General features: G+C 44.2%; 1 protein-coding gene across 7 annotated transcripts in view; it reads right to left on the bottom strand.

Annotated features, from left to right (window-relative positions):
* Positions 1–24,134, bottom strand: part of LOC129820247 (MAP7 domain-containing protein 1-like) — a 92,763-nt gene that overhangs the window by 4,819 nt on the left and 63,810 nt on the right. For 5 of the 7 annotated variants that reach the window (XM_055877280.1, XM_055877281.1, XM_055877285.1 and 2 more), the window contains 9 exons: positions 7,683–7,837; positions 7,435–7,538; positions 5,840–6,069; positions 5,261–5,636; positions 4,583–4,763; positions 3,300–3,404; positions 2,280–2,342; positions 2,003–2,072; positions 231–503 (listed from right to left, as the gene is read on the bottom strand). In XM_055877280.1, coding sequence (XP_055733255.1) covers positions 231–503; positions 2,003–2,072; positions 2,280–2,342; positions 3,300–3,404; positions 4,583–4,763; positions 5,261–5,636; positions 5,840–6,069; positions 7,435–7,538; positions 7,683–7,837 — 1,557 coding nt within the window. The remainder of the gene's footprint in view (positions 1–230; positions 504–2,002; positions 2,073–2,279; positions 2,343–3,299; positions 3,405–4,582; positions 4,764–5,260; positions 5,637–5,839; positions 6,070–7,434; positions 7,539–7,682; positions 7,838–24,134) is intronic. The other 2 variants (XM_055877282.1, XM_055877283.1) reach the window with 1 other exon arrangement.

Genomic DNA, 24,134 nt, shown 5'->3' with positions numbered 1-24,134 from the left:
TGGTAAAGGTTTGGAGTCCCCTCTCTGTAAACTCTAGTAATGGTTGTAGCTAACTACAGGATGCATACCTTTAGCATAAGATCCACACTGTGCTTCTCTATACACATGCTGGTAATGTGGCTGTAGAGTTATGGATTGTGTACATCCTAGAGTGTTATGTACTGATACAGTGATAGAATGCTTCATTTGAAATGTTAAAATGATATGGTATGTCTGGTTCTAATCCTGACCTGCATAGCTACCTGCAGCATGCTGAGGCTTCATGGAACCCGTTTTCATCAGGAAGGGCTCTCCTCCCTCGAAGGCCAGGATTGGGTCACTGACGATGCCACTCCCCGGTTTTCCCGGCCCACCGTTGCTGCTCCTGCTGTGATTGGACAGCTGGATGATCTGCTCAAAGTCAGCTGCCTTCCCATTGGCTGAGAGGCCATTCTGGTGCATGGCTGGCCGGACAACATTCAGCACAGAGCTGGATTCTGCTTCAATCTGGTGCATTTTAGGAGCTGCATGAAAAAAAACAAGCAAAGTTGCTCTCTTTAAATGACAAATAAAATGGTCCTTGACTGAGTGTTCTCTCTCTAATTGAACGTAATGTTTTGTAACTGTCTTGTCTTTTAATCATGACATCATTTGTTAGCATCCAAGACCATTTTGTAAATAAGTGCCATCCTCTTGGGATCTAATGCACATCCCAGCTAACACTTCTAGGTAGAGAGACCATTTTTGTAATGTTACCTGTAATGTTCCCCTAACGTTTGATTGTCCAGTTATCGGTTATTTAGGGGAACATTCCCTTAATGTCAAACAGAACATGATCAGAATGTGGTTACCATGTTCTCAGAATATCCGTTTGACCTTGACGCCGATTAAGATAAGCAGAACTAGGTTTTTACATGGCTATTGCATAATCTGGCTTACTGCCATAATCAAAATTATTTGAACTCACAACCTCTTGGCTCATGGTACTCTGACCCCCCCCCCCCCCCCCCCCCCTAGGCAGGAATGTAGATCTGGAAGAGAAATGGATAGGTGTAAGGCTGTGAATGGACTTTGAAGTAAATCTTAACTCTGTTAAAAGTACATTCAAGAAAAACTTGTATTGATCGTAGTGATTCAGGAGGATCATTAAAACACATGTCCCACCAACATCACACAACTATACCGAAAGCCTTTAAAATTGCTGAAATAAGTAGGCCTAAATCAAATCAATGACGAAAATAGTAAGAGTACAGACACGGTGGCGTAGTGGGAAAATCTGAGTACAGTGAATCAAGAGGTTGTGACTTGAAATCCCAGGTGAGGACACGTTGAATAATAACTGCTTTATTAAAAACATACACAATGTAATCAAATATGTAAGTTGAAAAAATGATGTTAAAAGCACTGTGTGTGTTTGTATCTCTAATCTTGCCAACAGACACAGAGCTATGAACGGTTCACCAATCAGAGCCTCGATTGGCTCAGCAACAGTAACAAGGCAAGATGTGTCATAAAACACTCTTTCTTTAGAACGTTTCTATGGGACCATCAGGTGACATCCTGACAACTAATACACAGAAATGTTCCTGCAAAGTTCCCATGAAACGTGTCTAGAACATTAATATGTTATGTTCTGAGAACATGGTAAGCATGTTCTGTGTATGTTTGGTGGGACGTTTATGGAATATTCTCCTACCTCTCAGAGAACTGGACACATAAACGTTCTTGCAACGTTTCCATGAAGCATGTCGAGAACATATCTTAAATTCTGAGAACATGGTGTTCTGGGTAAGTTCTGTTTGACATTAAGGGGATGGAACATCGATAAGAAAACGTTAGTTAAAAGCCTCATGAAAATCTTAAGGGAACGTTCTCTAAAGTTGTGGGAAGGTTTGTTGTTAGCTGGGATGTCGTATAATCTATTTTTTTACCCAAATAAATTTTTTGCAAATCAAATCACAGGTTGAAGGAGACAGCAGAATGGCACTGTAGAGACAGCAGAATGGCACTGTATGTAACTTACCTTTACTGTTCTTCGTAGCATCTTTGCCATTGACCTGTGCTGGAGAATTAGACTCATTTGGCAGTGAAGGCTAGAAGAACAAAAAAATGGGACAAATGGTTGCTGTGTATCACACAAGGTTGCTACACATTGGTGTTATTATCAAGAAGTGCTTTGAACACCTGGACAGACACTATTATTAATTCAGTCATTTAAATAAGAAAACATACACTGTATAATCTTTCATCTGAACAAAGGGTCTAGAAGGGTTGTTATATGAAGCATAGATAGGACTTACATCAATCCCCTTTTGTCCTGCATCAGTACTTTTACGAGTTCTCTTCATGATTTCCTCAAGGCGCTGTGGAGTTCAACAGCAGAGGCAGGAGTTGTCAGCTGCTGGATTTGATTATTGACAACTAATGCACTTTAACATATTTCATTTAAGACTGGGAGCTTTCCTAGTCAGGATACAATTTGATCAAAAACTACCGGTTCTATATTTATGTATAAAGTATAAAGTAAAGACAAGTTAGACTTTTTCAATCTGAGTCCCCTTCATCCATCCATCCCTCCTCCCTCATTCCCTCATCCCCTCCATCCCTCCATCCCTCATCTCTCCTCCCTCCATCTCTCCTCCCTCCATCTCTCCTCCCTCCATCTCTCCTCCCTCCATCTCTCCTCCCTCCATCTCTCCTCCCTCCATCTCTCCTCCCTCCATCTCTCCTCCCTCCATCTCTCCTCCCTCCATCCCTCATCTCTCCTCCCCTCATCTCTCCTCCCTCCATCTCTCCTCCCTCCATCCCTCCTCCCTCCATCTCTCCTCCCCCCCATCTCTCCTCCCTCCATCCCTCCTCTCTCCATCCCTCATCCCTCCTCCCCCCATCTCTCCTCCCTCCTCCCCCCATCTCTCCATCCCTCCTCCCTCCCCTCATCCCTCCTCCCTCCATCCCTCCATCTCTCCTCCCTCCATCTCTCCTCCCTCAATCTGTCCTCCCTCAATCTGTCCTCCCTCAATCTGTCCTCCCTCCATCCCTCATCCCTCAATCCCTCCTCCCCTCATCTCTCCTCCCTCCGCCCTCCATCTCTCCATCCCTCCTCCCTCCCCACATCCTTCCTCCCTCCATCTCTCCTCCCTCCATCCCTCATCTCTCCTCCCTCCATCCCATCTCCCCTCATCTCTCCTCCCTCCATCTCTCCATCCCTCCATCTCTCCTCACTCATCCCCTCATCCTCCATCTCTCCTCCCTTCATCTCTCCTCCCTCCATCCCTCCTCCCCTCCCCCCTCTTCCCCTCCATCCCTCCTCATCTCTCCACCTTCTTTCTCTCCAGGCGCGCCTGTTCCTCCTTCTGAAAGTGCTTCTCTCTCTCAAGGCGCTGACGCTCCGCCTCCTCACGAGCTTTGACCTCGGCCTCCTCCCTCTGACACAGACGGGACAAAACAACATCATCAATACGATCATCAATACTATGGAAAGCCCATTTATCTTCATAGGATGTTCATCATGCTATTAAGACTACAGGGAAATGACTCAACAAGGGAATCGTGTCAGTCTAGATAAAACACAAATTTCATATAATATCAAATGATGGAATGTAAAAATAATTATTAGCAAATGAATACAAGAGTAGATTAATGTCCCCTTTTCTAACCACAAGGTGGCACCATATTCCCAGACTAGGCTGTAGTAGGCTGTAGGGCAGGGCTTGATATCTCCCTGTAATAATGCCATTACACAGCTCACTGGGTCTTTTGAGTCATCAGTACTAAATAGGTGATGCATGGAGGGATGAAAACAAAGCTGTGATCACATCAGTTCCAAACAAACCACCGGGCTATACCACAGGCAGCAAATATCTAAATAACCACATCCATCAAAAGAACAAGGTTGCTATGCTTCATAAACAGTGCAAAACACAGGTTGTATACAGCTGAGTAACTACAGATGTTTGCAATGACGTTTTTATGTTCAAAGTTGCCTGGAAGATAAAACTTGTTGTGTCATGGTTCACGAGATAGCTGAAAAATATTGTATGAATATGATGCCTCACCATCTTGACACACACTGCTGGCAGTGTCGAACAAACAGCAAATTGCACTGGTCTTCCCTCGGAGGAGATTGGACTCAAGCATGTCTGAATGCTACAGGCAGGGGTAGTGGGAACACTGTCACTATCTATCCCCTGTCAGCCCACTGCAGTGCGGAGCAGAGACGGGGACAGGGGGAGGACAGAGCTGTCACTATCTATCCCCTGTCAGCCCACAGCAGTGCGGAGCAGAGACGGGGACAGGGGGAGGACAGAGCTGTCACTATCTATCCCCTGTCAGCCCACAGCAGTGCGGAGCAGAGACGGGGACAGGGGGAGGACAGAGCTGTCACTATCCCACTCTGACAACGGCTCTCTCAGCTCAAATAAATTCTGGGCATCTGCCTGGAGAAGGCATGGTGACAATGACATGCTGATTGTAGGTCTTACATGTCTGTCCCCTCGAACAGCAAACATTCCCTCTCATAACGTTACCTCCACCTGAGATCAGTCAACCTGTGTCATACGTCTTCTTCTACGCTGTACGTCAAGACTGCCTGTCGATCTCGCACCTGTTTCTGCAGCCGTTGGTTCTCCTCCTGTTCCGCCTTGGCTTTCTCCTTCGCCTCCTTCTCCTCCTCCAGGCGCTGGGCCTCGTCTCTCAGAAGCTGCTCCTTCGCCATGAGGCGTGCCTCCTCCTCCCTGCGCCTCCTCTCCTCCGCCTGCCGAGCCATGCCCTCCTCACGAGCAATCCTGCATGGGGAGCATGTTCAGTCAGGTCCGCACATGCTCATACAGTATATGCTCACACTGGATGGCATTTTCAAATCAACACACAACATGACACATATCAATGTATGGTACACACTTGTCTTGGACATTAGGCAAACAGTAAACCATCCATATGTCTATAGACCGGGGTTTATTTAACTATGGGTCGGGACCCAAATCGGTCCCTGGTCATGTGAAAGGTGGGTTGCGAGTTATGAGAATACATCTATCTATACATCACACACTATTTATTTTTTATTTGGGTCATTGGAGAACAATTTGGGTCACGGGAAGACAGTCAATTTCTCATTTGTGCCTTGAGCTAAAAAGTTGAAGAACCCCTGCTATAGACAGACAAACAGACAGACAGACAGACAGACAGACACGACACTCCAATCGATAACATTCAATAATACTACAGTACTATAATAACCAACTCAATGACATGTCTAATCAATTCCAGCCAGGGTCTGACTGACCGTTTCCTCTTCTCCTGCTCCAGGCGCTCCTGCTCCTCTCTCTCCCGTTGCTCCCGGGCCTGTCTGCGTTTCTCAGCCAGGACTCGAGCTGCTTCCTCTGGGTCGTTGGTGCCGGCTGAGGGCCTGGAAGCCAGAGTGGCAGCAGTAGATGAGGTAGCCGGGACAGATGAGGCAGCGGAGGCAGATGAGGCAGCTGGGGCAGCTGGGGCAGCTGGGGCAGCTGGGGCAGCTGGGGCAGTTGTGGGAGTTGAGGCAGCAGAGGCAGTCAGCTGTAGGTTTGAGGCTTGGGTAGAGGCGGCCGCTGTGACTGGTGCACTAAGAGATGTTTGTGTCACCGGCGCCGAAGACACCATTATAGCAGGAACATTACCGGAGCCTGTACGAGCAAGAGAGACAGGAGAGGCCTCTGTTTCACATCTGAAGCCACACGATGGACCACAACCGTTGAATATACTTCAAGGTTCATATGAAGTAAACATCATACAATGTGTGTTTTCTCAAGGCAGAGAGGGCAAGAAGTAACAGCTGAAAATAAACATCCTGGAGCTTGGATACGGTAACCACGGCGAACAAACTTACTCTTTGTCTCCTCAGGAGTGTCTGGCTGATGGGGCTTGTTGTTAGTTTCCACGGTGACCGGCTGAAGCTGTACCCTGACAGGGGTCTGGGCTCTTTTGGGGCGGGTCTTGGTGCCTGTGGGGATCTTCTTGCCCGTGGAGGGGGTCTTGGGAGCCATTGGAGGGCAGGGGGACAACAGTTTGCTTTTGGGGGCCACAGGTGATGGAGGTCGGTTTTGGGGTTTTGGGGTACTGCGGCAGGATAAGAGATGAAAAGAGATAAGTGGGGAAGAGAGGGAAGGAGAAGGGAGGGAGGAGGGAGGGAGGAGGCAGGGAGGAGGGAAGGAAGGAAGAGAGAAGATTCTTAGTGTCTGGAACTCTATTGGAGGGATGCAACACATTTCTTCCACAAGAAATGTCATTATTTGGTGTTTTGTTGATGGTGGTGGAAATCTCTGTCTCAGGCGCTGCTCCAGAATCTCCCACATGTGTTCAATTGGGTTGAGATCTGGTTACTGAGACAGCCATGGCATACATCGTTTTCATGCTCATCAAACCATTCAGTGACCACTTGAGCCCTGTGGATGGGGGAATTGCCATCCTTTGGGGGCATAGCCATCGTAGCCAAAATAATGGGCAAAATTATGGCCTGCCCAGCATTTTTTATATATGACCTTAAGCATGATGGGATGTTAATTACTGAGGAATTGCTTAGGAACCCCACCTTTGTGAAAGCACCTGTTTTCAATATATTTAATCTCCCTAATTTAATGAAGTGTTTCCTTTATTTGGGCAGAGACCTGTAGTATAGGACAGTTTAGAGTAGTTCTACTGTTTGGCACAAGACAGATTCTGGGCTCTACTCCATCCTATGTTCTGTGTTCTGTGTTCTGTAATCTGTGTTCTGTGTTTTGTAATCTGTGTTTTGTAATCTGTGTTCTGTGATCTGTGTCCCGTTATCTGCAATCTGTGTCCCGTAATTTGTGTCCCGTATTCTGTAATCCGTGTTCTGTAATCCGTGTTCTGTAATCCGTGTTCTGTAACCTGTGTTCTGTAACCTGTGTTCTGTAACCTGTGTTCTGTAACCTGTGTTCTGTAACCTGTAATATGTGTTCTGTAACCTGTAATATGTGTTCTGTAATATGTGTTCTGTAACCTGTGTTCTGTAACCTGTGTTCTGTAACCTGTGTTCTGTAACCTGTGTTTTGTAATCTGTGTTTTGTAATCTGTGTTTTGTGATCTGTGTCCTGTAATCTGCAATATGTGTTTTGTAATCTGTGGTCTGTTATCTGTAATTTGTGTTCTGTAATCTGTGTTCTGTAATCTGTGTTCTGTAATCTGTGTTCTGTAATCTGTGTTCTGTAATCTGTGCTCTGTAATCCGTGTTCTGTAATCCGCGTCCTGTAATCCGTGTCCTGTAATCCGTGTCCTGTAATCCGTGTCCTATAATCCGTGTCCTGCAATCCGTGTCCTGCAATCCGTGTCCTGTGTTCTGTGTCCTGTGATCAGTGTCCTGTGATCAGTGTCATTCTGTGTCATGTGTCCTGTGTCCTGTAATCAGTGTCTTGTGTTCTGTGTCATGTGTCCTGTGTCCTGTGTCCTGTGTCCTAACAATACCTGAACTCCGGCCTGGATCTGGTCTGCGTTGGGAACTTCTTCAGAACTTTCTCTTTTTCATTCTCCCTCTCCTTGTCTTTCTTCTCTTTCTTCTTCTTATCCAACTTTGAGAAACAAAAAGGGTGAACCGTTATGGCAGAATACCTGGAATTACACTATAGTGTGTGTGTGTTAACATGTATGCTTGAACATGTGTGTGTGTTAACATGTATGCTTGAACATGTGTGTGTGTGAGGGCGTGCGCTGACCAGCGTTGAGTTCCGTCGGCGTTGGCGCTCTGTGATGTCAGGCGTGCTGGCGGACACTCCTCCCCTCCAGCGTTCGGAGGAGTCCCGGTGAGGGTGGTGGTGGGAGCAGGCGTCCAGGGGGCTGGCGGAGGCTGAACGGGAGTAGTGGTGAGAGTCTAAGTACATCACAGAGATGAAGAAAGCAGGCAGGAAAGACAAGGTCAGGTCAGGACCCCTAAAAATTACAGTAGTGATCATGATAGGCCAACTATTGAAAATGTAACAGTGGCAGACACACTTAGTCAGCGTGGATCTCTGGCCAGCTGTGATCCTTATTAGTCATATTGGGCTCTGCAGGATTCAACTGGCAAAGTTCACTTCCCCTGTCAGAAATAATGCATGAGACAAAGATAGTGTAACTAGTGGTAGTCTGGTGTATACTGTAACTAGTGGTCGTCTGGTGTATACTGTAACTAGTGGTAGTCTGGTGTATACTGTAACAAGTGGTCGTCTGGTGTATACTGTAACTAGTGGTAGTCTGGTGTATACTGTAACTAGTGGTCGTCTGGTGTATACTGTAACTAGTGGTAGTCTGGTGTATACTGTAACTAGTGGTCGTCTGGTGTATACTGTAACTAGTGGTCATCTGGTGTATACTGTAACTAGTGGTCGTCTGGTGTATACTGTAACTAGTGGTCGTCTGGTGTATACTGTAACTAGTGGTCGTCTGGTGTATACTGTAACTAGTGGTCGTCTGGTGTATACTGTAACTAGTGGTCGTCTGGTGTATACTGTAACTAGTGGTCGTCTGGTGTATACTGTAACTAGTGGTAGTCTGGTGTATACTGTAACTAGTGGTAGTCTGGTGTATACTGTCACTAGTGGTAGTCTGGTGTATACTGTAACTAGTGGTAGTCTGGTGTATACTGTACGGTAACTAGTGGTCGTCTGGTGTATACTGTACGGTAACTAGTGGTCGTCTGGTGTATACTGTAACTAGTGGTAGTCTGGTGTATACTGTAACTAGTGGTCGTCTGGTGTATACTGTAACTAGTGGTAGTCTGGTGTATACTGTAACTAGTGGTAGGCTGGTGTATACTGTAACTAGTGGTAGTCTGGTGTATACTGTAACTAGTGGTCGTCTGGTGTATACTGTACTGTAATTAGTGGTAGTCTGGTGTATACTGTAACTAGTGGTCGTCTGGTGTATACTGTAAATAGTGGTAGTCTGGTGTATACTGTAACTAGTGGTAGTCTGGTGTATACTGTAACTAGTGGTAGTCTGGTGTATACTGTAACTAGTGGTAGTCTGGTGTATACTGTAACTAGTGGTAGTCTGGTGTATACTGTAACTAGTGGTAGTCTGGTGTATACTGTAACTAGTGGTAGTCTGGTGTATACTGTAACTAGCGGTAGTCTGGTGTATACTGTACTGTAATTAGTGGTAGTCTGGTGTATACTGTACTGTAACTAGTGGTCGTCTGGTGTATACTGTAACTAGTGGTAGTCTGGTGTATACTGTACTGTAACTAGTGGTCGTCTGGTGTATACTGTAACTAGTGGTAGTCTGGTGTATACTGTACTGTAACTAGTGGTCGTCTGGTGTATACTGTAACTAGTGGTAGTCTGGTGTATACTGTACTGTAACTAGTGGTCGTCTGGTGTGTACTGTAACTAGTGGTCGTCTGGTGTATACTGTAATGTAACTAGTGGTCGTCTGGTGTATACTGTACTGTAACTAGTGGTAGTCTGGTGTATACTGTACTGTAACTAGTGGTAGTCTGGTGTATACTGTACTGTAACTAGTGGTCGTCTGGTGTGTACTGTAACTAGTGGTCGTCTGGTGTATACTGTACTGTAACTAGTGGTCGTCTGGTGTATACTATAACTAGTGGTCGTCTGGTGTATACTGTAACTAGTGGTAGTCTGGTGTATACTGTAATTAGTGGTAGGCTGGTGTATACTGTAACTAGTGGTAGTCTGGTGTGTACTGTAATTAGTGGTAGGCTGGTGTATACTGTAACTAGTGGTAGTCTGGTGTGTACTGTAACTAGTGGTCGTCTGGTGTATACTATAACTAGTGGTCGTCTGGTGTGTACTGTAACTAGTGGTCGTCTGGTGTATACTGTAACTAGTGGTCGTCTGGTGTGTACTGTAACTAGTGGTCGTCTGGTGTATACTGTAACTAGTGGTAGTCTGGTGTATACTGTAACTAGTGGTAGTCTGGTGTATACTGTACTGTAACTAGTGGTCGTCTGGTGTATACTGTAACTAGTGGTCGTCTGGTGTATACTGTAACTAGTGGTCGTCTGGTGTATACTGTACTGTAACTAGTGGTCGTCTGGTGTATACTGTAACTAGTGGTAGTCTGGTGTATACTGTACTGTAACTAGTGGTAGTCTGGTGTATACTGTAACTAGTGGTCATCTGGTGTATACTGTAACTAGTGGTCGTCTGGTGTATACTGTACTGTAACTAGTGGTAGTCTGGTGTATACTGTACTGTAACTAGTGGTAGTCTGGTGTATACTGTAACTAGTGGTAGTCTGGTGTATACTGTAACTAGTGGTCGTCTGGTGTATACTGTAACTAGTGGTAGTCTGGTGTATACTGTAACTAGTGGTCGTCTGGTGTATACTGTAACTAGTGGTCGTCTGGTGTATACTGTAACTAGTGGTCGTCTGGTGTATACTGTACTGTAACTAGTGGTAGTCTGGTGTATACTGTAACTAGTGGTAGTCTGGTGTATACTGTACTGTAACTAGTGGTCGTCTGGTGTATACTGTACTGTAACTAGTGGTCGTCTGGTGTGTACTGTACGGTAACTAGTGGTCGTCTGGTGTATACTGTAACTAGTGGTACTCTGGTGTATACTGTACTGTAACTAGTGGTAGTCTGGTGTATACTGTAACTAGTGGTCGTCTGGTGTATACTGTACTGTAACTAGTGGTAGTCTGGTGTATACTGTAACTAGTGGTAGTCTGGTGTATACTGTAACTAGTGGTAGTCTGGTGTATACTGGAAGTAGTGGTAGTCTGGTGTATACTGTACGGTAACTAGTGGTCGTCTGGTGTATACTGTAACTAGTGGTAGTCTGGTGTATACTGTAACTAGTGGTCGTCTGGTGTATACTGTAACTAGTGGTAGTCTGGTGTATACTGTAACTAGTGGTAGTCTGGTGTATACTGTAACTAGTGGTAGTCTGGTGTATACTGTAACTAGTGGTAGTCTGGTGTATACTGTACTGTAATTAGTGGTCGTCTGGTGTATACTGTAACTAGCGGTAGTCTGGTGTATACTGTACTGTAATTAGTGGTAGTCTGGTGTATACTGTAACTAGTGGTAGTCTGGTGTATACTGTACTGTAACTAGTGGTAGTCTGGTGTATACTGTACTGTAACTAGTGGTCGTCTGGTGTATACTGTAACTAGCGGTAGTCTGGTGTATACTGTACTGTAATTAGTGGTAGTCTGGTGTATACTGTACTGTAACTAGTGGTAGTCTGGTGTATACTGTAACTAGTGGTCGTCTGGTGTATACTGTACTGTAACTAGTGGTCGTCTGGTGTGTACTGTAACTAGTGGTCGTCTGGTGTATACTGTAATGTAACTAGTGGTCGTCTGGTGTATACTGTACTGTAACTAGTGGTAGTCTGGTGTATACTGTACTGTAACTAGTGGTAGTCTGGTGTATACTGTACTGTAACTAGTGGTCGTCTGGTGTGTACTGTAACTAGTGGTCGTCTGGTGTATACTGTACTGTAACTAGTGGTCGTCTGGTGTATACTATAACTAGTGGTCGTCTGGTGTATACTGTAACTAGTGGTAGTCTGGTGTATACTGTAATTAGTGGTAGGCTGGTGTATACTGTAACTAGTGGTAGTCTGGTGTGTACTGTAATTAGTGGTAGGCTGGTGTATACTGTAACTAGTGGTAGTCTGGTGTGTACTGTAACTAGTGGTCGTCTGGTGTATACTATAACTAGTGGTCGTCTGGTGTGTACTGTAACTAGTGGTCGTCTGGTGTATACTGTAACTAGTGGTCGTCTGGTGTGTACTGTAACTAGTGGTCGTCTGGTGTATACTGTAACTAGTGGTAGTCTGGTGTATACTGTAACTAGTGGTAGTCTGGTGTATACTGTACTGTAACTAGTGGTCGTCTGGTGTATACTGTAACTAGTGGTCGTCTGGTGTATACTGTAACTAGTGGTCGTCTGGTGTATACTGTACTGTAACTAGTGGTCGTCTGGTGTATACTGTAACTAGTGGTAGTCTGGTGTATACTGTACTGTAACTAGTGGTAGTCTGGTGTATACTGTAACTAGTGGTCATCTGGTGTATACTGTAACTAGTGGTCGTCTGGTGTATACTGTACTGTAACTAGTGGTAGTCTGGTGTATACTGTACTGTAACTAGTGGTAGTCTGGTGTATACTGTAACTAGTGGTAGTCTGGTGTATACTGTAACTAGTGGTCGTCTGGTGTATACTGTAACTAGTGGTAGTCTGGTGTATACTGTAACTAGTGGTCGTCTGGTGTATACTGTAACTAGTGGTCGTCTGGTGTATACTGTAACTAGTGGTCGTCTGGTGTATACTGTACTGTAACTAGTGGTAGTCTGGTGTATACTGTAACTAGTGGTAGTCTGGTGTATACTGTACTGTAACTAGTGGTCGTCTGGTGTATACTGTACTGTAACTAGTGGTCGTCTGGTGTGTACTGTACGGTAACTAGTGGTCGTCTGGTGTATACTGTAACTAGTGGTACTCTGGTGTATACTGTACTGTAACTAGTGGTAGTCTGGTGTATACTGTAACTAGTGGTCGTCTGGTGTATACTGTACTGTAACTAGTGGTAGTCTGGTGTATACTGTAACTAGTGGTAGTCTGGTGTATACTGTAACTAGTGGTAGTCTGGTGTATACTGGAAGTAGTGGTAGTCTGGTGTATACTGTACGGTAACTAGTGGTCGTCTGGTGTATACTGTAACTAGTGGTAGTCTGGTGTATACTGTAACTAGTGGTCGTCTGGTGTATACTGTAACTAGTGGTAGTCTGGTGTATACTGTAACTAGTGGTAGTCTGGTGTATACTGTAACTAGTGGTAGTCTGGTGTATACTGTAACTAGTGGTAGTCTGGTGTATACTGTACTGTAATTAGTGGTCGTCTGGTGTATACTGTAACTAGCGGTAGTCTGGTGTATACTGTACTGTAATTAGTGGTAGTCTGGTGTATACTGTAACTAGTGGTAGTCTGGTGTATACTGTACTGTAACTAGTGGTAGTCTGGTGTATACTGTACTGTAACTAGTGGTCGTCTGGTGTATACTGTAACTAGCGGTAGTCTGGTGTATACTGTACTGTAATTAGTGGTAGTCTGGTGTATACTGTACTGTAACTAGTGGTAGTCTGGTGTATACTGTAACTAGTGGTCGTCTGGTGTATACTGTACTGTAACTAGTGGTCGTCTGGTGTATACTGTACTGTAACTAGTGGTCGTCTGGTGTATACTATAACTAGTGGTCGTCTGGTGTATACTGTAACTAGTGGTAGTCTGGTGTATACTGTAACTAGTGGTAGGCTGGTGTATACTGTAACTAGTGGTAGTCTGGTGTATACTGTAACTAGTGGTAGTCTGGTGTGTACTGTAACTAGTGGTAGGCTGGTGTATACTGTAACTAGTGGTAGTCTGGTGTGTACTGTAACTAGTGGTCGTCTGGTGTATACTATAACTAGTGGTCGTCTGGTGTATACTGTAACTAGTGGTCGTCTGGTGTATACTGTAACTAGTGGTAGTCTGGTGTATACTGTAACTAGTGGTAGTCTTGTGTGTACTGTAACTAGTGGTAGGCTGGTGTATACTGTAACTAGTGGTAGTCTGGTGTGTACTGTAACTAGTGGTCGTCTGGTGTATACTGTAACTAGTGGTAGTCTGGTGTATACTGTAACTAGTGGTAGTCTGGTGTATACTGTACTGTAACTAGTGGTAGTCTGGTGTATACTGTACTGTAACTAGTGGTAGTCTGGTGTATACTGTACTGTAACTAGTGGTCGTCTGGTGTGTACTGTAACTAGTGGTAGTCTGGTGTATATTGTACTGTAACTAGCGGTCGTCTGGTGTATACTGTACTGTAACTAGTGGTAGTCTGGTGTATACTGTAACTAGTGGTCGTCTGGTGTATACTGTAACTAGTGGTCGTCTGGTGTATACTGTACTGTAACTAGTGGTAGTCTGGGGTATACTGTAACTAGCGGTCGTCTGGTGTGTACTGTACTGTAACTAGTGGTAGTCTGGTGTATACTGTACTGTAACTAGTGGTCGTCTGGTGTATACTGTAACTAGTGGTAGTCTGGTGTATACTGTAACTAGTGGTAATCTGGTGTATACTGTAACTAGCGGTCGTCTGGTGTGTACTGTACTGTAACTAGTGGTAGTCTGGTGTATACTGTACTGTAACTAGTGGTCGTCTGGTGTATACTGTAACTAGTGGTCGTCTGGTGTATACTGTAACTAGTGGTAGTCTGGTGTATACTGTAACTAGTGGTCGTCTGGTGTATACTGTAACTAGCGGTCGTCTGGTGTATACTGTAACTAGCGGTCGTCTGGTGTATACTGTAACTAGCGGTCGTCTGGTGTATACTGTAACTAGCGGTAGTCTGGTGTGTACTGTACTGTAACTAGTGGTCGTCTGGTGTATACTGTAACTAGTGATCGTCTGGTGTATACTGTAACTAGTGGTAGTCTGGTGTATACTGTAACTAGTGGTCGTCTGGTGTATACTGTAACTAGGGGTCGTCTGGTGTATACTGTACTGTAACTAGTGGTCGTCTGGTGTATACTGTAACTAGTGGTAGTCTGGTGTGTACTGTAACTAGTGGTCGTCTGGTGTATACTGTAACTAGTGGTAGTCTGGGGTATACTGTAACTAGCGGTCGTCTGGTGTGTACTGTACTGTAACTAGTGGTAGTCTGGTGTATACTGTAACTAGCGGTCGTCTGGTGTATACTGTAACTAGTGGTCGTCTGGTGTATACTGTAACTAGTGGTAGTCTGGTGTATACTGTAACTAGTGGTAGTCTGGAGTATACTGTACTGTAACTAGTGGTAGTCTGGTGTTTACTGTAACTAGTGGTCGTCTGGTGTATACTGTAACTAGTGGTCGTCTGGTGTATACTGTACTGTAACTAGTGGTAGTCTGGTGTATACTGTAACTAGTGGTAGTCTGGGGTATACTGTAACTAGCGGTCGTCTGGTGTGTACTGTACTGTAACTAGTGGTAGTCTGGTGTATACTGTAACTAGCGGTCGTCTGGTGTATACTGTAACTAGTGGTCGTCTGGTGTATACTGTAACTAGTGGTAGTCTGGTGTATACTGTAACTAGTGGTAGTCTGGTGTATACTGTACTGTAACTAGTGGTAGTCTGGTGTATACTGTAACTAGTGGTAGTCTGGTGTATACTGTAACTAGTGGTAGTCTGGTGTGTACTGTAACTAGTGGTAGTCTGGTGTATACTGTAACTAGTGGTCGTCTGGTGTATACTGTAACTAGTGGTCGTCTGGTGTATACTGTACTGTAACTAGTGGTAGTCTGGTGTATACTGTACTGTAACTAGTGGTAGTCTGGTGTATACTGTAACTAGTGGTAGTCTGGTGTATACTGTAACTAGTGGTCGTCTGGTGTATACTGTAACTAGTGGTAGTCTGGTGTATACTGTAACTAGTGGTCGTCTGGTGTATACTGTAACTAGTGGTCGTCTGGTGTATACTGTACTGTAACTAGTGGTAGTCTGGTGTATACTGTAACTAGTGGTAGTCTGGTGTATACTGTAACTAGTGGTAGTCTGGTGTATACTGTAACTAGTGGTAGGCTGGTGTATACTGTAACTAGTGGTCGTCTGGTGTATACTGTAACTAGTGGTAGGCTGGTGTATACTGTACTGTACCTAGCGGTAGTCTGGTGTATACTGTAACTAGTGGTCGTCTGGTGTATACTGTAACTAGTGGTCGTCTGGTGTATACTGTACTGTAACTAGTGGTAGTCTGGTGTATACTGTACTGTAACTAGTGGTCGTCTGGTGTATACTGTAACTAGTGGTAGTCTGGTGTGTACTGTACCTAGCGGTAGTCTGGTATATACTGTAACTAGTGGTAGTCTGGTGTATACTGTAACTAGTGGTCGTCTGGTGTATACTGTAACTAGTGGTAGTCTGGTGTGTACTGTACGGTAACTAGTGGTAGTCTGGTGTATACTGTACCTAGCGGTAGTCTGGTATATACTGTAACTAGTGGTAGTCTGGTGTATACTGTAACTAGTGGTCGTCTGGTGTATACTGTACTGTAACTGGTGGTAGTCTGGTGTATACTGTAACTAGTGGTAGTCTGGTGTATACTGTACTGTAACTAGTGGTAATCTGGTGTGTACTGTACGGTAACTAGTGGTAGTCTGGTGTATACTGTACTGTAACTAGTGGTAGTCTGGTGTGTACTGTACTGTAACTAGTGGTAGTCTGGTGTATACTGTAACTAGTGGTCGTCTGGTGTATACTGTACTGTAACTAGTGGTAGTCTGGTGTGTACTGTAACCAGTGGTCGTCTGGTGTATACTGTAACTAGTGGTAGTCTGGTGTATACTGTAACTAGTGGTCGTCTGGTGTATACTGTAACTAGTGGTAGTCTGGTGTATACTGGAACTAGTGGTAGTCTGGTGTATACTGTAATTAGTGGTAGTCTGGTGTATACTGTAACTAGTGGTCGTCTGGTTTATACTGGAACTAGTGGTAGTCTGGTGTATACTGGAACTAGTGGTAGTCTGGTGTATACTGTACTGTAATTAGTGGTAGTCTGGTGTATACTGTAACTAGTTGTAGTCTGGTGTATACTGTACTGTAACTAGTGGTAGTCTGGTGTATACTGTAACTAGTGGTAGTCTGGTGTATACTGTACTGTAACTAGTGGTAGTCTGGTGTATACTATACTGTAACTAGTGGTCGTCTGGTGTATACTGTAACTAGCGGTAGTCTGGTGTATACTGTACTGTAATTAGTGGTAGTCTGGTGTATACTGTACTGTAACTAGTGGTAGTCTGGTGTATACTGTAACTAGTGGTCGTCTGGTGTATACTGTACTGTAACTAGTGGTCGTCTGGTGTATACTGTACTGTAACTAGTGGTCGTCTGGTGTATACTATAACTAGTGGTCGTCTGGTGTATACTGTAACTAGTGGTAGTCTGGTGTATACTGTAACTAGTGGTAGGCTGGTGTATACTGTAACTAGTGGTAGGCTGGTGTATACTGTAACTAGTGGTAGTCTGGTGTGTACTGTAACTAGTGGTAGGCTGGTGTATACTGTAACTAGTGGTAGTCTGGTGTGTACTGTAACTAGTGGTCGTCTGGTGTATACTATAACTAGTGGTCGTCTGGTGTATACTGTAACTAGTGGTCGTCTGGTGTATACTGTAACTAGTGGTAGTCTGGTGTATACTGTAACTAGTGGTAGTCTTGTGTGTACTGTAACTAGTGGTAGGCTGGTGTATACTGTAACTAGTGGTAGTCTGGTGTGTACTGTAACTAGTGGTCGTCTGGTGTATACTGTAACTAGTGGTAGTCTGGTGTATACTGTAACTAGTGGTAGTCTGGTGTATACTGTACTGTAACTAGTGGTAGTCTGGTGTATACTGTACTGTAACTAGTGGTAGTCTGGTGTATACTGTACTGTAACTAGTGGTCGTCTGGTGTGTACTGTAACTAGTGGTAGTCTGGTGTATATTGTACTGTAACTAGCGGTCGTCTGGTGTATACTGTACTGTAACTAGTGGTAGTCTGGTGTATACTGTAACTAGTGGTCGTCTGGTGTATACTGTAACTAGTGGTCGTCTGGTGTATACTGTACTGTAACTAGTGGTAGTCTGGGGTATACTGTAACTAGCGGTCGTCTGGTGTGTACTGTACTGTAACTAGTGGTAGTCTGTTGTATACTGTACTGTAACTAGTGGTCGTCTGGTGTATACTGTAACTAGTGGTAGTCTGGTGTATACTGTAACTAGTGGTAATCTGGTGTATACTGTAACTAGCGGTCGTCTGGTGTGTACTGTACTGTAACTAGTGGTAGTCTGGTGTATACTGTAATGTAACTAGTGGTCGTCTGGTGTATACTGTAACTAGTGGTCGTCTGGTGTATACTGTAACTAGTGGTAGTCTGGTGTATACTGTAACTAGTGGTCGTCTGGTGTATACTGTAACTAGCGGTCGTCTGGTGTATACTGTAACTAGCGGTCGTCTGGTGTATACTGTAACTAGCGGTCGTCTGGTGTATACTGTAACTAGCGGTAGTCTGGTGTGTACTGTACTGTAACTAGTGGTCGTCTGGTGTATACTGTAACTAGTGATCGTCTGGTGTATACTGTAACTAGTGGTAGTCTGGTGTATACTGTAACTAGTGGTCGTCTGGTGTATACTGTAACTAGGGGTCGTCTGGTGTATACTGTACTGTAACTAGTGGTCGTCTGGTGTATACTGTAACTAGTGGTAGTCTGGTGTGTACTGTAACTAGTGGTCGTCTGGTGTATACTGTAACTAGTGGTAGTCTGGGGTATACTGTAACTAGCGGTCGTCTGGTGTGTACTGTACTGTAACTAGTGGTAGTCTGGTGTATACTGTAACTAGCGGTCGTCTGGTGTATACTGTAACTAGTGGTCGTCTGGTGTATACTGTAACTAGTGGTAGTCTGGTGTATACTGTAACTAGTGGTAGTCTGGAGTATACTGTACTGTAACTAGTGGTAGTCTGGTGTTTACTGTAACTAGTGGTCGTCTGGTGTATACTGTAACTAGTGGTCGTCTGGTGTATACTGTACTGTAACTAGTGGTAGTCTGGTGTATACTGTAACTAGTGGTAGTCTGGGGTATACTGTAACTAGCGGTCGTCTGGTGTGTACTGTACTGTAACTAGTGGTAGTCTGGTGTATACTGTAACTAGCGGTCGTCTGGTGTATACTGTAACTAGTGGTCGTCTGGTGTATACTGTAACTAGTGGTAGTCTGGTGTATACTGTAACTAGTGGTAGTCTGGTGTATACTGTAACTAGTGGTAGTCTGGTGTGTACTGTAACTAGTGGTAGTCTGGTGTATACTGTAACTAGTGGTCGTCTGGTGTATACTGTAACTAGTGGTCGTCTGGTGTATACTGTACTGTAACTAGTGGTAGTCTGGTGTATACTGTACTGTAACTAGTGGTAGTCTGGTGTATACTGTAACTAGTGGTAGTCTGGTGTATACTGTAACTAGTGGTCGTCTGGTGTATACTGTAACTAGTGGTAGTCTGGTGTATACTGTAACTAGTGGTCGTCTGGTGTATACTGTAACTAGTGGTCGTCTGGTGTATACTGTACTGTAACTAGTGGTAGTCTGGTGTATACTGTAACTAGTGGTAGTCTGGTGTATACTGTAACTAGTGGTAGTCTGGTGTATACTGTAACTAGTGGTAGGCTGGTGTATACTGTAACTAGTGGTCGTCTGGTGTATACTGTAACTAGTGGTAGGCTGGTGTATACTGTACTGTACCTAGCGGTAGTCTGGTGTATACTGTAACTAGTGGTCGTCTGGTGTATACTGTAACTAGTGGTCGTCTGGTGTATACTGTACTGTAACTAGTGGTAGTCTGGTGTATACTGTACTGTAACTAGTGGTAGTCTGGTGTATACTGTAACTAGTGGTCGTCTGGTGTATACTGTAACTAGTGGTAGTCTGGTGTATACTGTAACTAGTGGTCGTCTGGTGTATACTGTAACTAGTGGTAGTCTGGTGTATACTGTAACTAGTGGTAGTCTGGTGTATACTGTACTGTAACTAGTGGTAGTCTGGTGTATACTGTAACTAGTGGTCGTCTGGTGTATACTGTAACTAGTGGTAGTCTGGTGTGTACTGTAACTAGTGGTCGTCTGGTGTATACTGTAACTAGTGGTAGTCTGGTGTGTACTGTACCTAGCGGTAGTCTGGTATATACTGTAACTAGTGGTAGTCTGGTGTATACTGTAACTAGTGGTCGTCTGGTGTATACTGTAACTAGTGGTAGTCTGGTGTGTACTGTACGGTAACTAGTGGTAGTCTGGTGTATACTGTACCTAGCGGTAGTCTGGTATATACTGTAACTAGTGGTAGTCTGGTGTATACTGTAACTAGTGGTCGTCTGGTGTATACTGTACTGTAACTGGTGGTAGTCTGGTGTATACTGTAACTAGTGGTAGTCTGGTGTATACTGTACTGTAACTAGTGGTAATCTGGTGTGTACTGTACGGTAACTAGTGGTAGTCTGGTGTATACTGTACTGTAACTAGTGGTAGTCTGGTGTGTACTGTACTGTAACTAGTGGTAGTCTGGTGTATACTGTAACTAGTGGTCGTCTGGTGTATACTGTACTGTAACTAGTGGTAGTCTGGTGTGTACTGTAACTAGTGGTCGTCTGGTGTATACTGTAACTAGTGGTAGTCTGGTGTATACTGTAACTAGTGGTCGTCTGGTGTATACTGTAACTAGTGGTAGTCTGGTGTATACTGGAACTAGTGGTAGTCTGGTGTATACTGTAATTAGTGGTAGTCTGGTGTATACTGTAACTAGTGGTCGTCTGGTGTATACTGGAACTAGTGGTAGTCTGGTGTATACTGGAACTAGTGGTAGTCTGGTGTATACTGTACTGTAATTAGTGGTAGTCTGGTGTATACTGTAACTAGTGGTAGTCTGGTGTATACTGTACTGTAACTAGTGGTAGTCTGGTGTATACTGTAACTAGTGGTAGTCTGGTGTATACTGTACTGTAACTAGTGGTAGTCTGGTGTATACTATACTGTAACTAGTGGTCGTCTGGTGTATACTGTAACTAGCGGTAGTCTGGTGTATACTGTACTGTAATTAGTGGTAGTCTGGTGTATACTGTACTGTAACTAGTGGTAGTCTGGTGTATACTGTAACTAGTGGTCGTCTGGTGTATACTGTACTGTAACTAGTGGTCGTCTGGTGTATACTGTACTGTAACTAGTGGTCGTCTGGTGTATACTATAACTAGTGGTCGTCTGGTGTATACTGTAACTAGTGGTAGTCTGGTGTATACTGTAACTAGTGGTAGGCTGGTGTATACTGTAACTAGTGGTAGTCTGGTGTATACTGTAACTAGTGGTAGTCTGGTGTGTACTGTAACTAGTGGTAGGCTGGTGTATACTGTAACTAGTGGTAGTCTGGTGTGTACTGTAACTAGTGGTCGTCTGGTGTATACTATAACTAGTGGTCGTCTGGTGTATACTGTAACTAGTGGTCGTCTGGTGTATACTGTAACTAGTGGTAGTCTGGTGTATACTGTAACTAGTGGTAGTCTTGTGTGTACTGTAACTAGTGGTAGGCTGGTGTATACTGTAACTAGTGGTAGTCTGGTGTGTACTGTAACTAGTGGTCGTCTGGTGTATACTGTAACTAGTGGTAGTCTGGTGTATACTGTAACTAGTGGTAGTCTGGTGTATACTGTACTGTAACTAGTGGTAGTCTGGTGTATACTGTACTGTAACTAGTGGTAGTCTGGTGTATACTGTACTGTAACTAGTGGTCGTCTGGTGTGTACTGTAACTAGTGGTAGTCTGGTGTATATTGTACTGTAACTAGCGGTCGTCTGGTGTATACTGTACTGTAACTAGTGGTAGTCTGGTGTATACTGTAACTAGTGGTCGTCTGGTGTATACTGTAACTAGTGGTCGTCTGGTGTATACTGTACTGTAACTAGTGGTAGTCTGGGGTATACTGTAACTAGCGGTCGTCTGGTGTGTACTGTACTGTAACTAGTGGTAGTCTGGTGTATACTGTACTGTAACTAGTGGTCGTCTGGTGTATACTGTAACTAGTGGTAGTCTGGTGTATACTGTAACTAGTGGTAGTCTGGTGTATACTGTAACTAGCGGTCGTCTGGTGTGTACTGTACTGTAACTAGTGGTAGTCTGGTGTATACTGTACTGTAACTAGTGGTCGTCTGGTGTATACTGTAACTAGTGGTCGTCTGGTGTATACTGTAACTAGTGGTAGTCTGGTGTATACTGTAACTAGTGGTCGTCTGGTGTATACTGTAACTAGCGGTCGTCTGGTGTATACTGTAACTAGCGGTCGTCTGGTGTATACTGTAACTAGCGGTCGTCTGGTGTATACTGTAACTAGCGGTAGTCTGGTGTGTACTGTACTGTAACTAGTGGTCGTCTGGTGTATACTGTAACTAGTGATCGTCTGGTGTATACTGTAACTAGTGGTAGTCTGGTGTATACTGTAACTAGTGGTCGTCTGGTGTATACTGTAACTAGGGGTCGTCTGGTGTATACTGTACTGTAACTAGTGGTCGTCTGGTGTATACTGTAACTAGTGGTAGTCTGGTGTGTACTGTAACTAGTGGTCGTCTGGTGTATACTGTAACTAGTGGTCGTCTGGGGTATACTGTAACTAGCGGTCGTCTGGTGTGTACTGTACTGTAACTAGTGGTAGTCTGGTGTATACTGTAACTAGCGGTCGTCTGGTGTATACTGTAACTAGTGGTCGTCTGGTGTATACTGTAACTAGTGGTAGTCTGGTGTATACTGTAACTAGTGGTAGTCTGGAGTATACTGTACTGTAACTAGTGGTAGTCTGGTGTTTACTGTAACTAGTGGTCGTCTGGTGTATACTGTAACTAGTGGTCGTCTGGTGTATACTGTACTGTAACTAGTGGTAGTCTGGTGTATACTGTAACTAGTGGTAGTCTGGGGTATACTGTAACTAGCGGTCGTCTGGTGTGTACTGTACTGTAACTAGTGGTAGTCTGGTGTATACTGTAACTAGCGGTCGTCTGGTGTATACTGTAACTAGTGGTCGTCTGGTGTATACTGTAACTAGTGGTAGTCTGGTGTATACTGTAACTAGTGGTAGTCTGGTGTATACTGTACTGTAACTAGTGGTAGTCTGGTGTATACTGTAACTAGTGGTAGTCTGGTGTATACTGTAACTAGTGGTAGTCTGGTGTGTACTGTAACTAGTGGTAGTCTGGTGTATACTGTAACTAGTGGTCGTCTGGTGTATACTGTAACTAGTGGTCGTCTGGTGTATACTGTACTGTAACTAGTGGTAGTCTGGTGTATACTGTACTGTAACTAGTGGTAGTCTGGTGTATACTGTAACTAGTGGTAGTCTGGTGTATACTGTAACTAGTGGTCGTCTGGTGTATACTGTAACTAGTGGTAGTCTGGTGTATACTGTAACTAGTGGTCGTCTGGTGTATACTGTAACTAGTGGTCGTCTGGTGTATACTGTACTGTAACTAGTGGTAGTCTGGTGTATACTGTAACTAGTGGTAGTCTGGTGTATACTGTAACTAGTGGTAGTCTGGTGTATACTGTAACTAGTGGTAGGCTGGTGTATACTGTAACTAGTGGTCGTCTGGTGTATACTGTAACTAGTGGTAGGCTGGTGTATACTGTACGGTAACTAGCGGTAGTCTGGTGTATACTGTAACTAGTGGTCGTCTGGTGTATACTGTAACTAGTGGTCGTCTGGTGTATACTGTACTGTAACTAGTGGTAGTCTGGTGTATACTGTACTGTAACTAGTGGTAGTCTGGTGTATACTGTAACTATTGGTCGTCTGGTGTATACTGTAACTAGTGGTAGTCTGGTGTATACTGTAACTAGTGGTCGTCTGGTGTATACTGTAACTAGTGGTAGTCTGGTGTATACTGTAACTAGTGGTAGTCTGGTGTATACTGTACTGTAACTAGTGGTAGTCTGGTGTATACTGTAACTAGTGGTCGTCTGGTGTATACTGTAACTAGTGGTAGTCTGGTGTGTACTGTAACTAGTGGTCGTCTGGTGTATACTGTAACTAGTGGTAGTCTGGTGTGTACTGTACCTAGCGGTAGTCTGGTATATACTGTAACTAGTGGTAGTCTGGTGTATACTGTAACTAGTGGTCGTCTGGTGTATACTGTAACTAGTGGTAGTCTGGTGTGTACTGTACGGTAACTAGTGGTAGTCTGGTGTATACTGTACCTAGCGGTAGTCTGGTATATACTGTAACTAGTGGTAGTCTGGTGTATACTGTAACTAGTGGTCGTCTGGTGTATACTGTATTGTAACTGGTGGTAGTCTGGTGTATACTGTAACTAGTGGTAGTCTGGTGTATACTGTACTGTAACTAGTGGTAATCTGGTGTGTACTGTACGGTAACTAGTGGTAGTCTGGTGTATACTGTACTGTAACTAGTGGTAGTCTGGTGTGTACTGTACTGTAACTAGTGGTAGTCTGGTGTATACTGTAACTAGTGGTCGTCTGGTGTATACTGTACTGTAACTAGTGGTAGTCTGGTGTGTACTGTAACTAGTGGTCGTCTGGTGTATACTGTAACTAGTGGTAGTCTGGTGTATACTGTAACTAGTGGTCGTCTGGTGTATACTGTAACTAGTGGTAGTCTGGTGTATACTGGAACTAGTG

The sequence above is a fragment of the Salvelinus fontinalis genome, chromosome 22, assembly GCF_029448725.1.
Source record: "Salvelinus fontinalis isolate EN_2023a chromosome 22, ASM2944872v1, whole genome shotgun sequence".
NCBI classification, from domain to species: Eukaryota; Metazoa; Chordata; class Actinopteri; order Salmoniformes; family Salmonidae; genus Salvelinus; species Salvelinus fontinalis.
The sequence above is the reverse complement of the archived record's forward strand: the minus strand, read 5'-3'. Positions and strand labels throughout refer to the sequence as shown.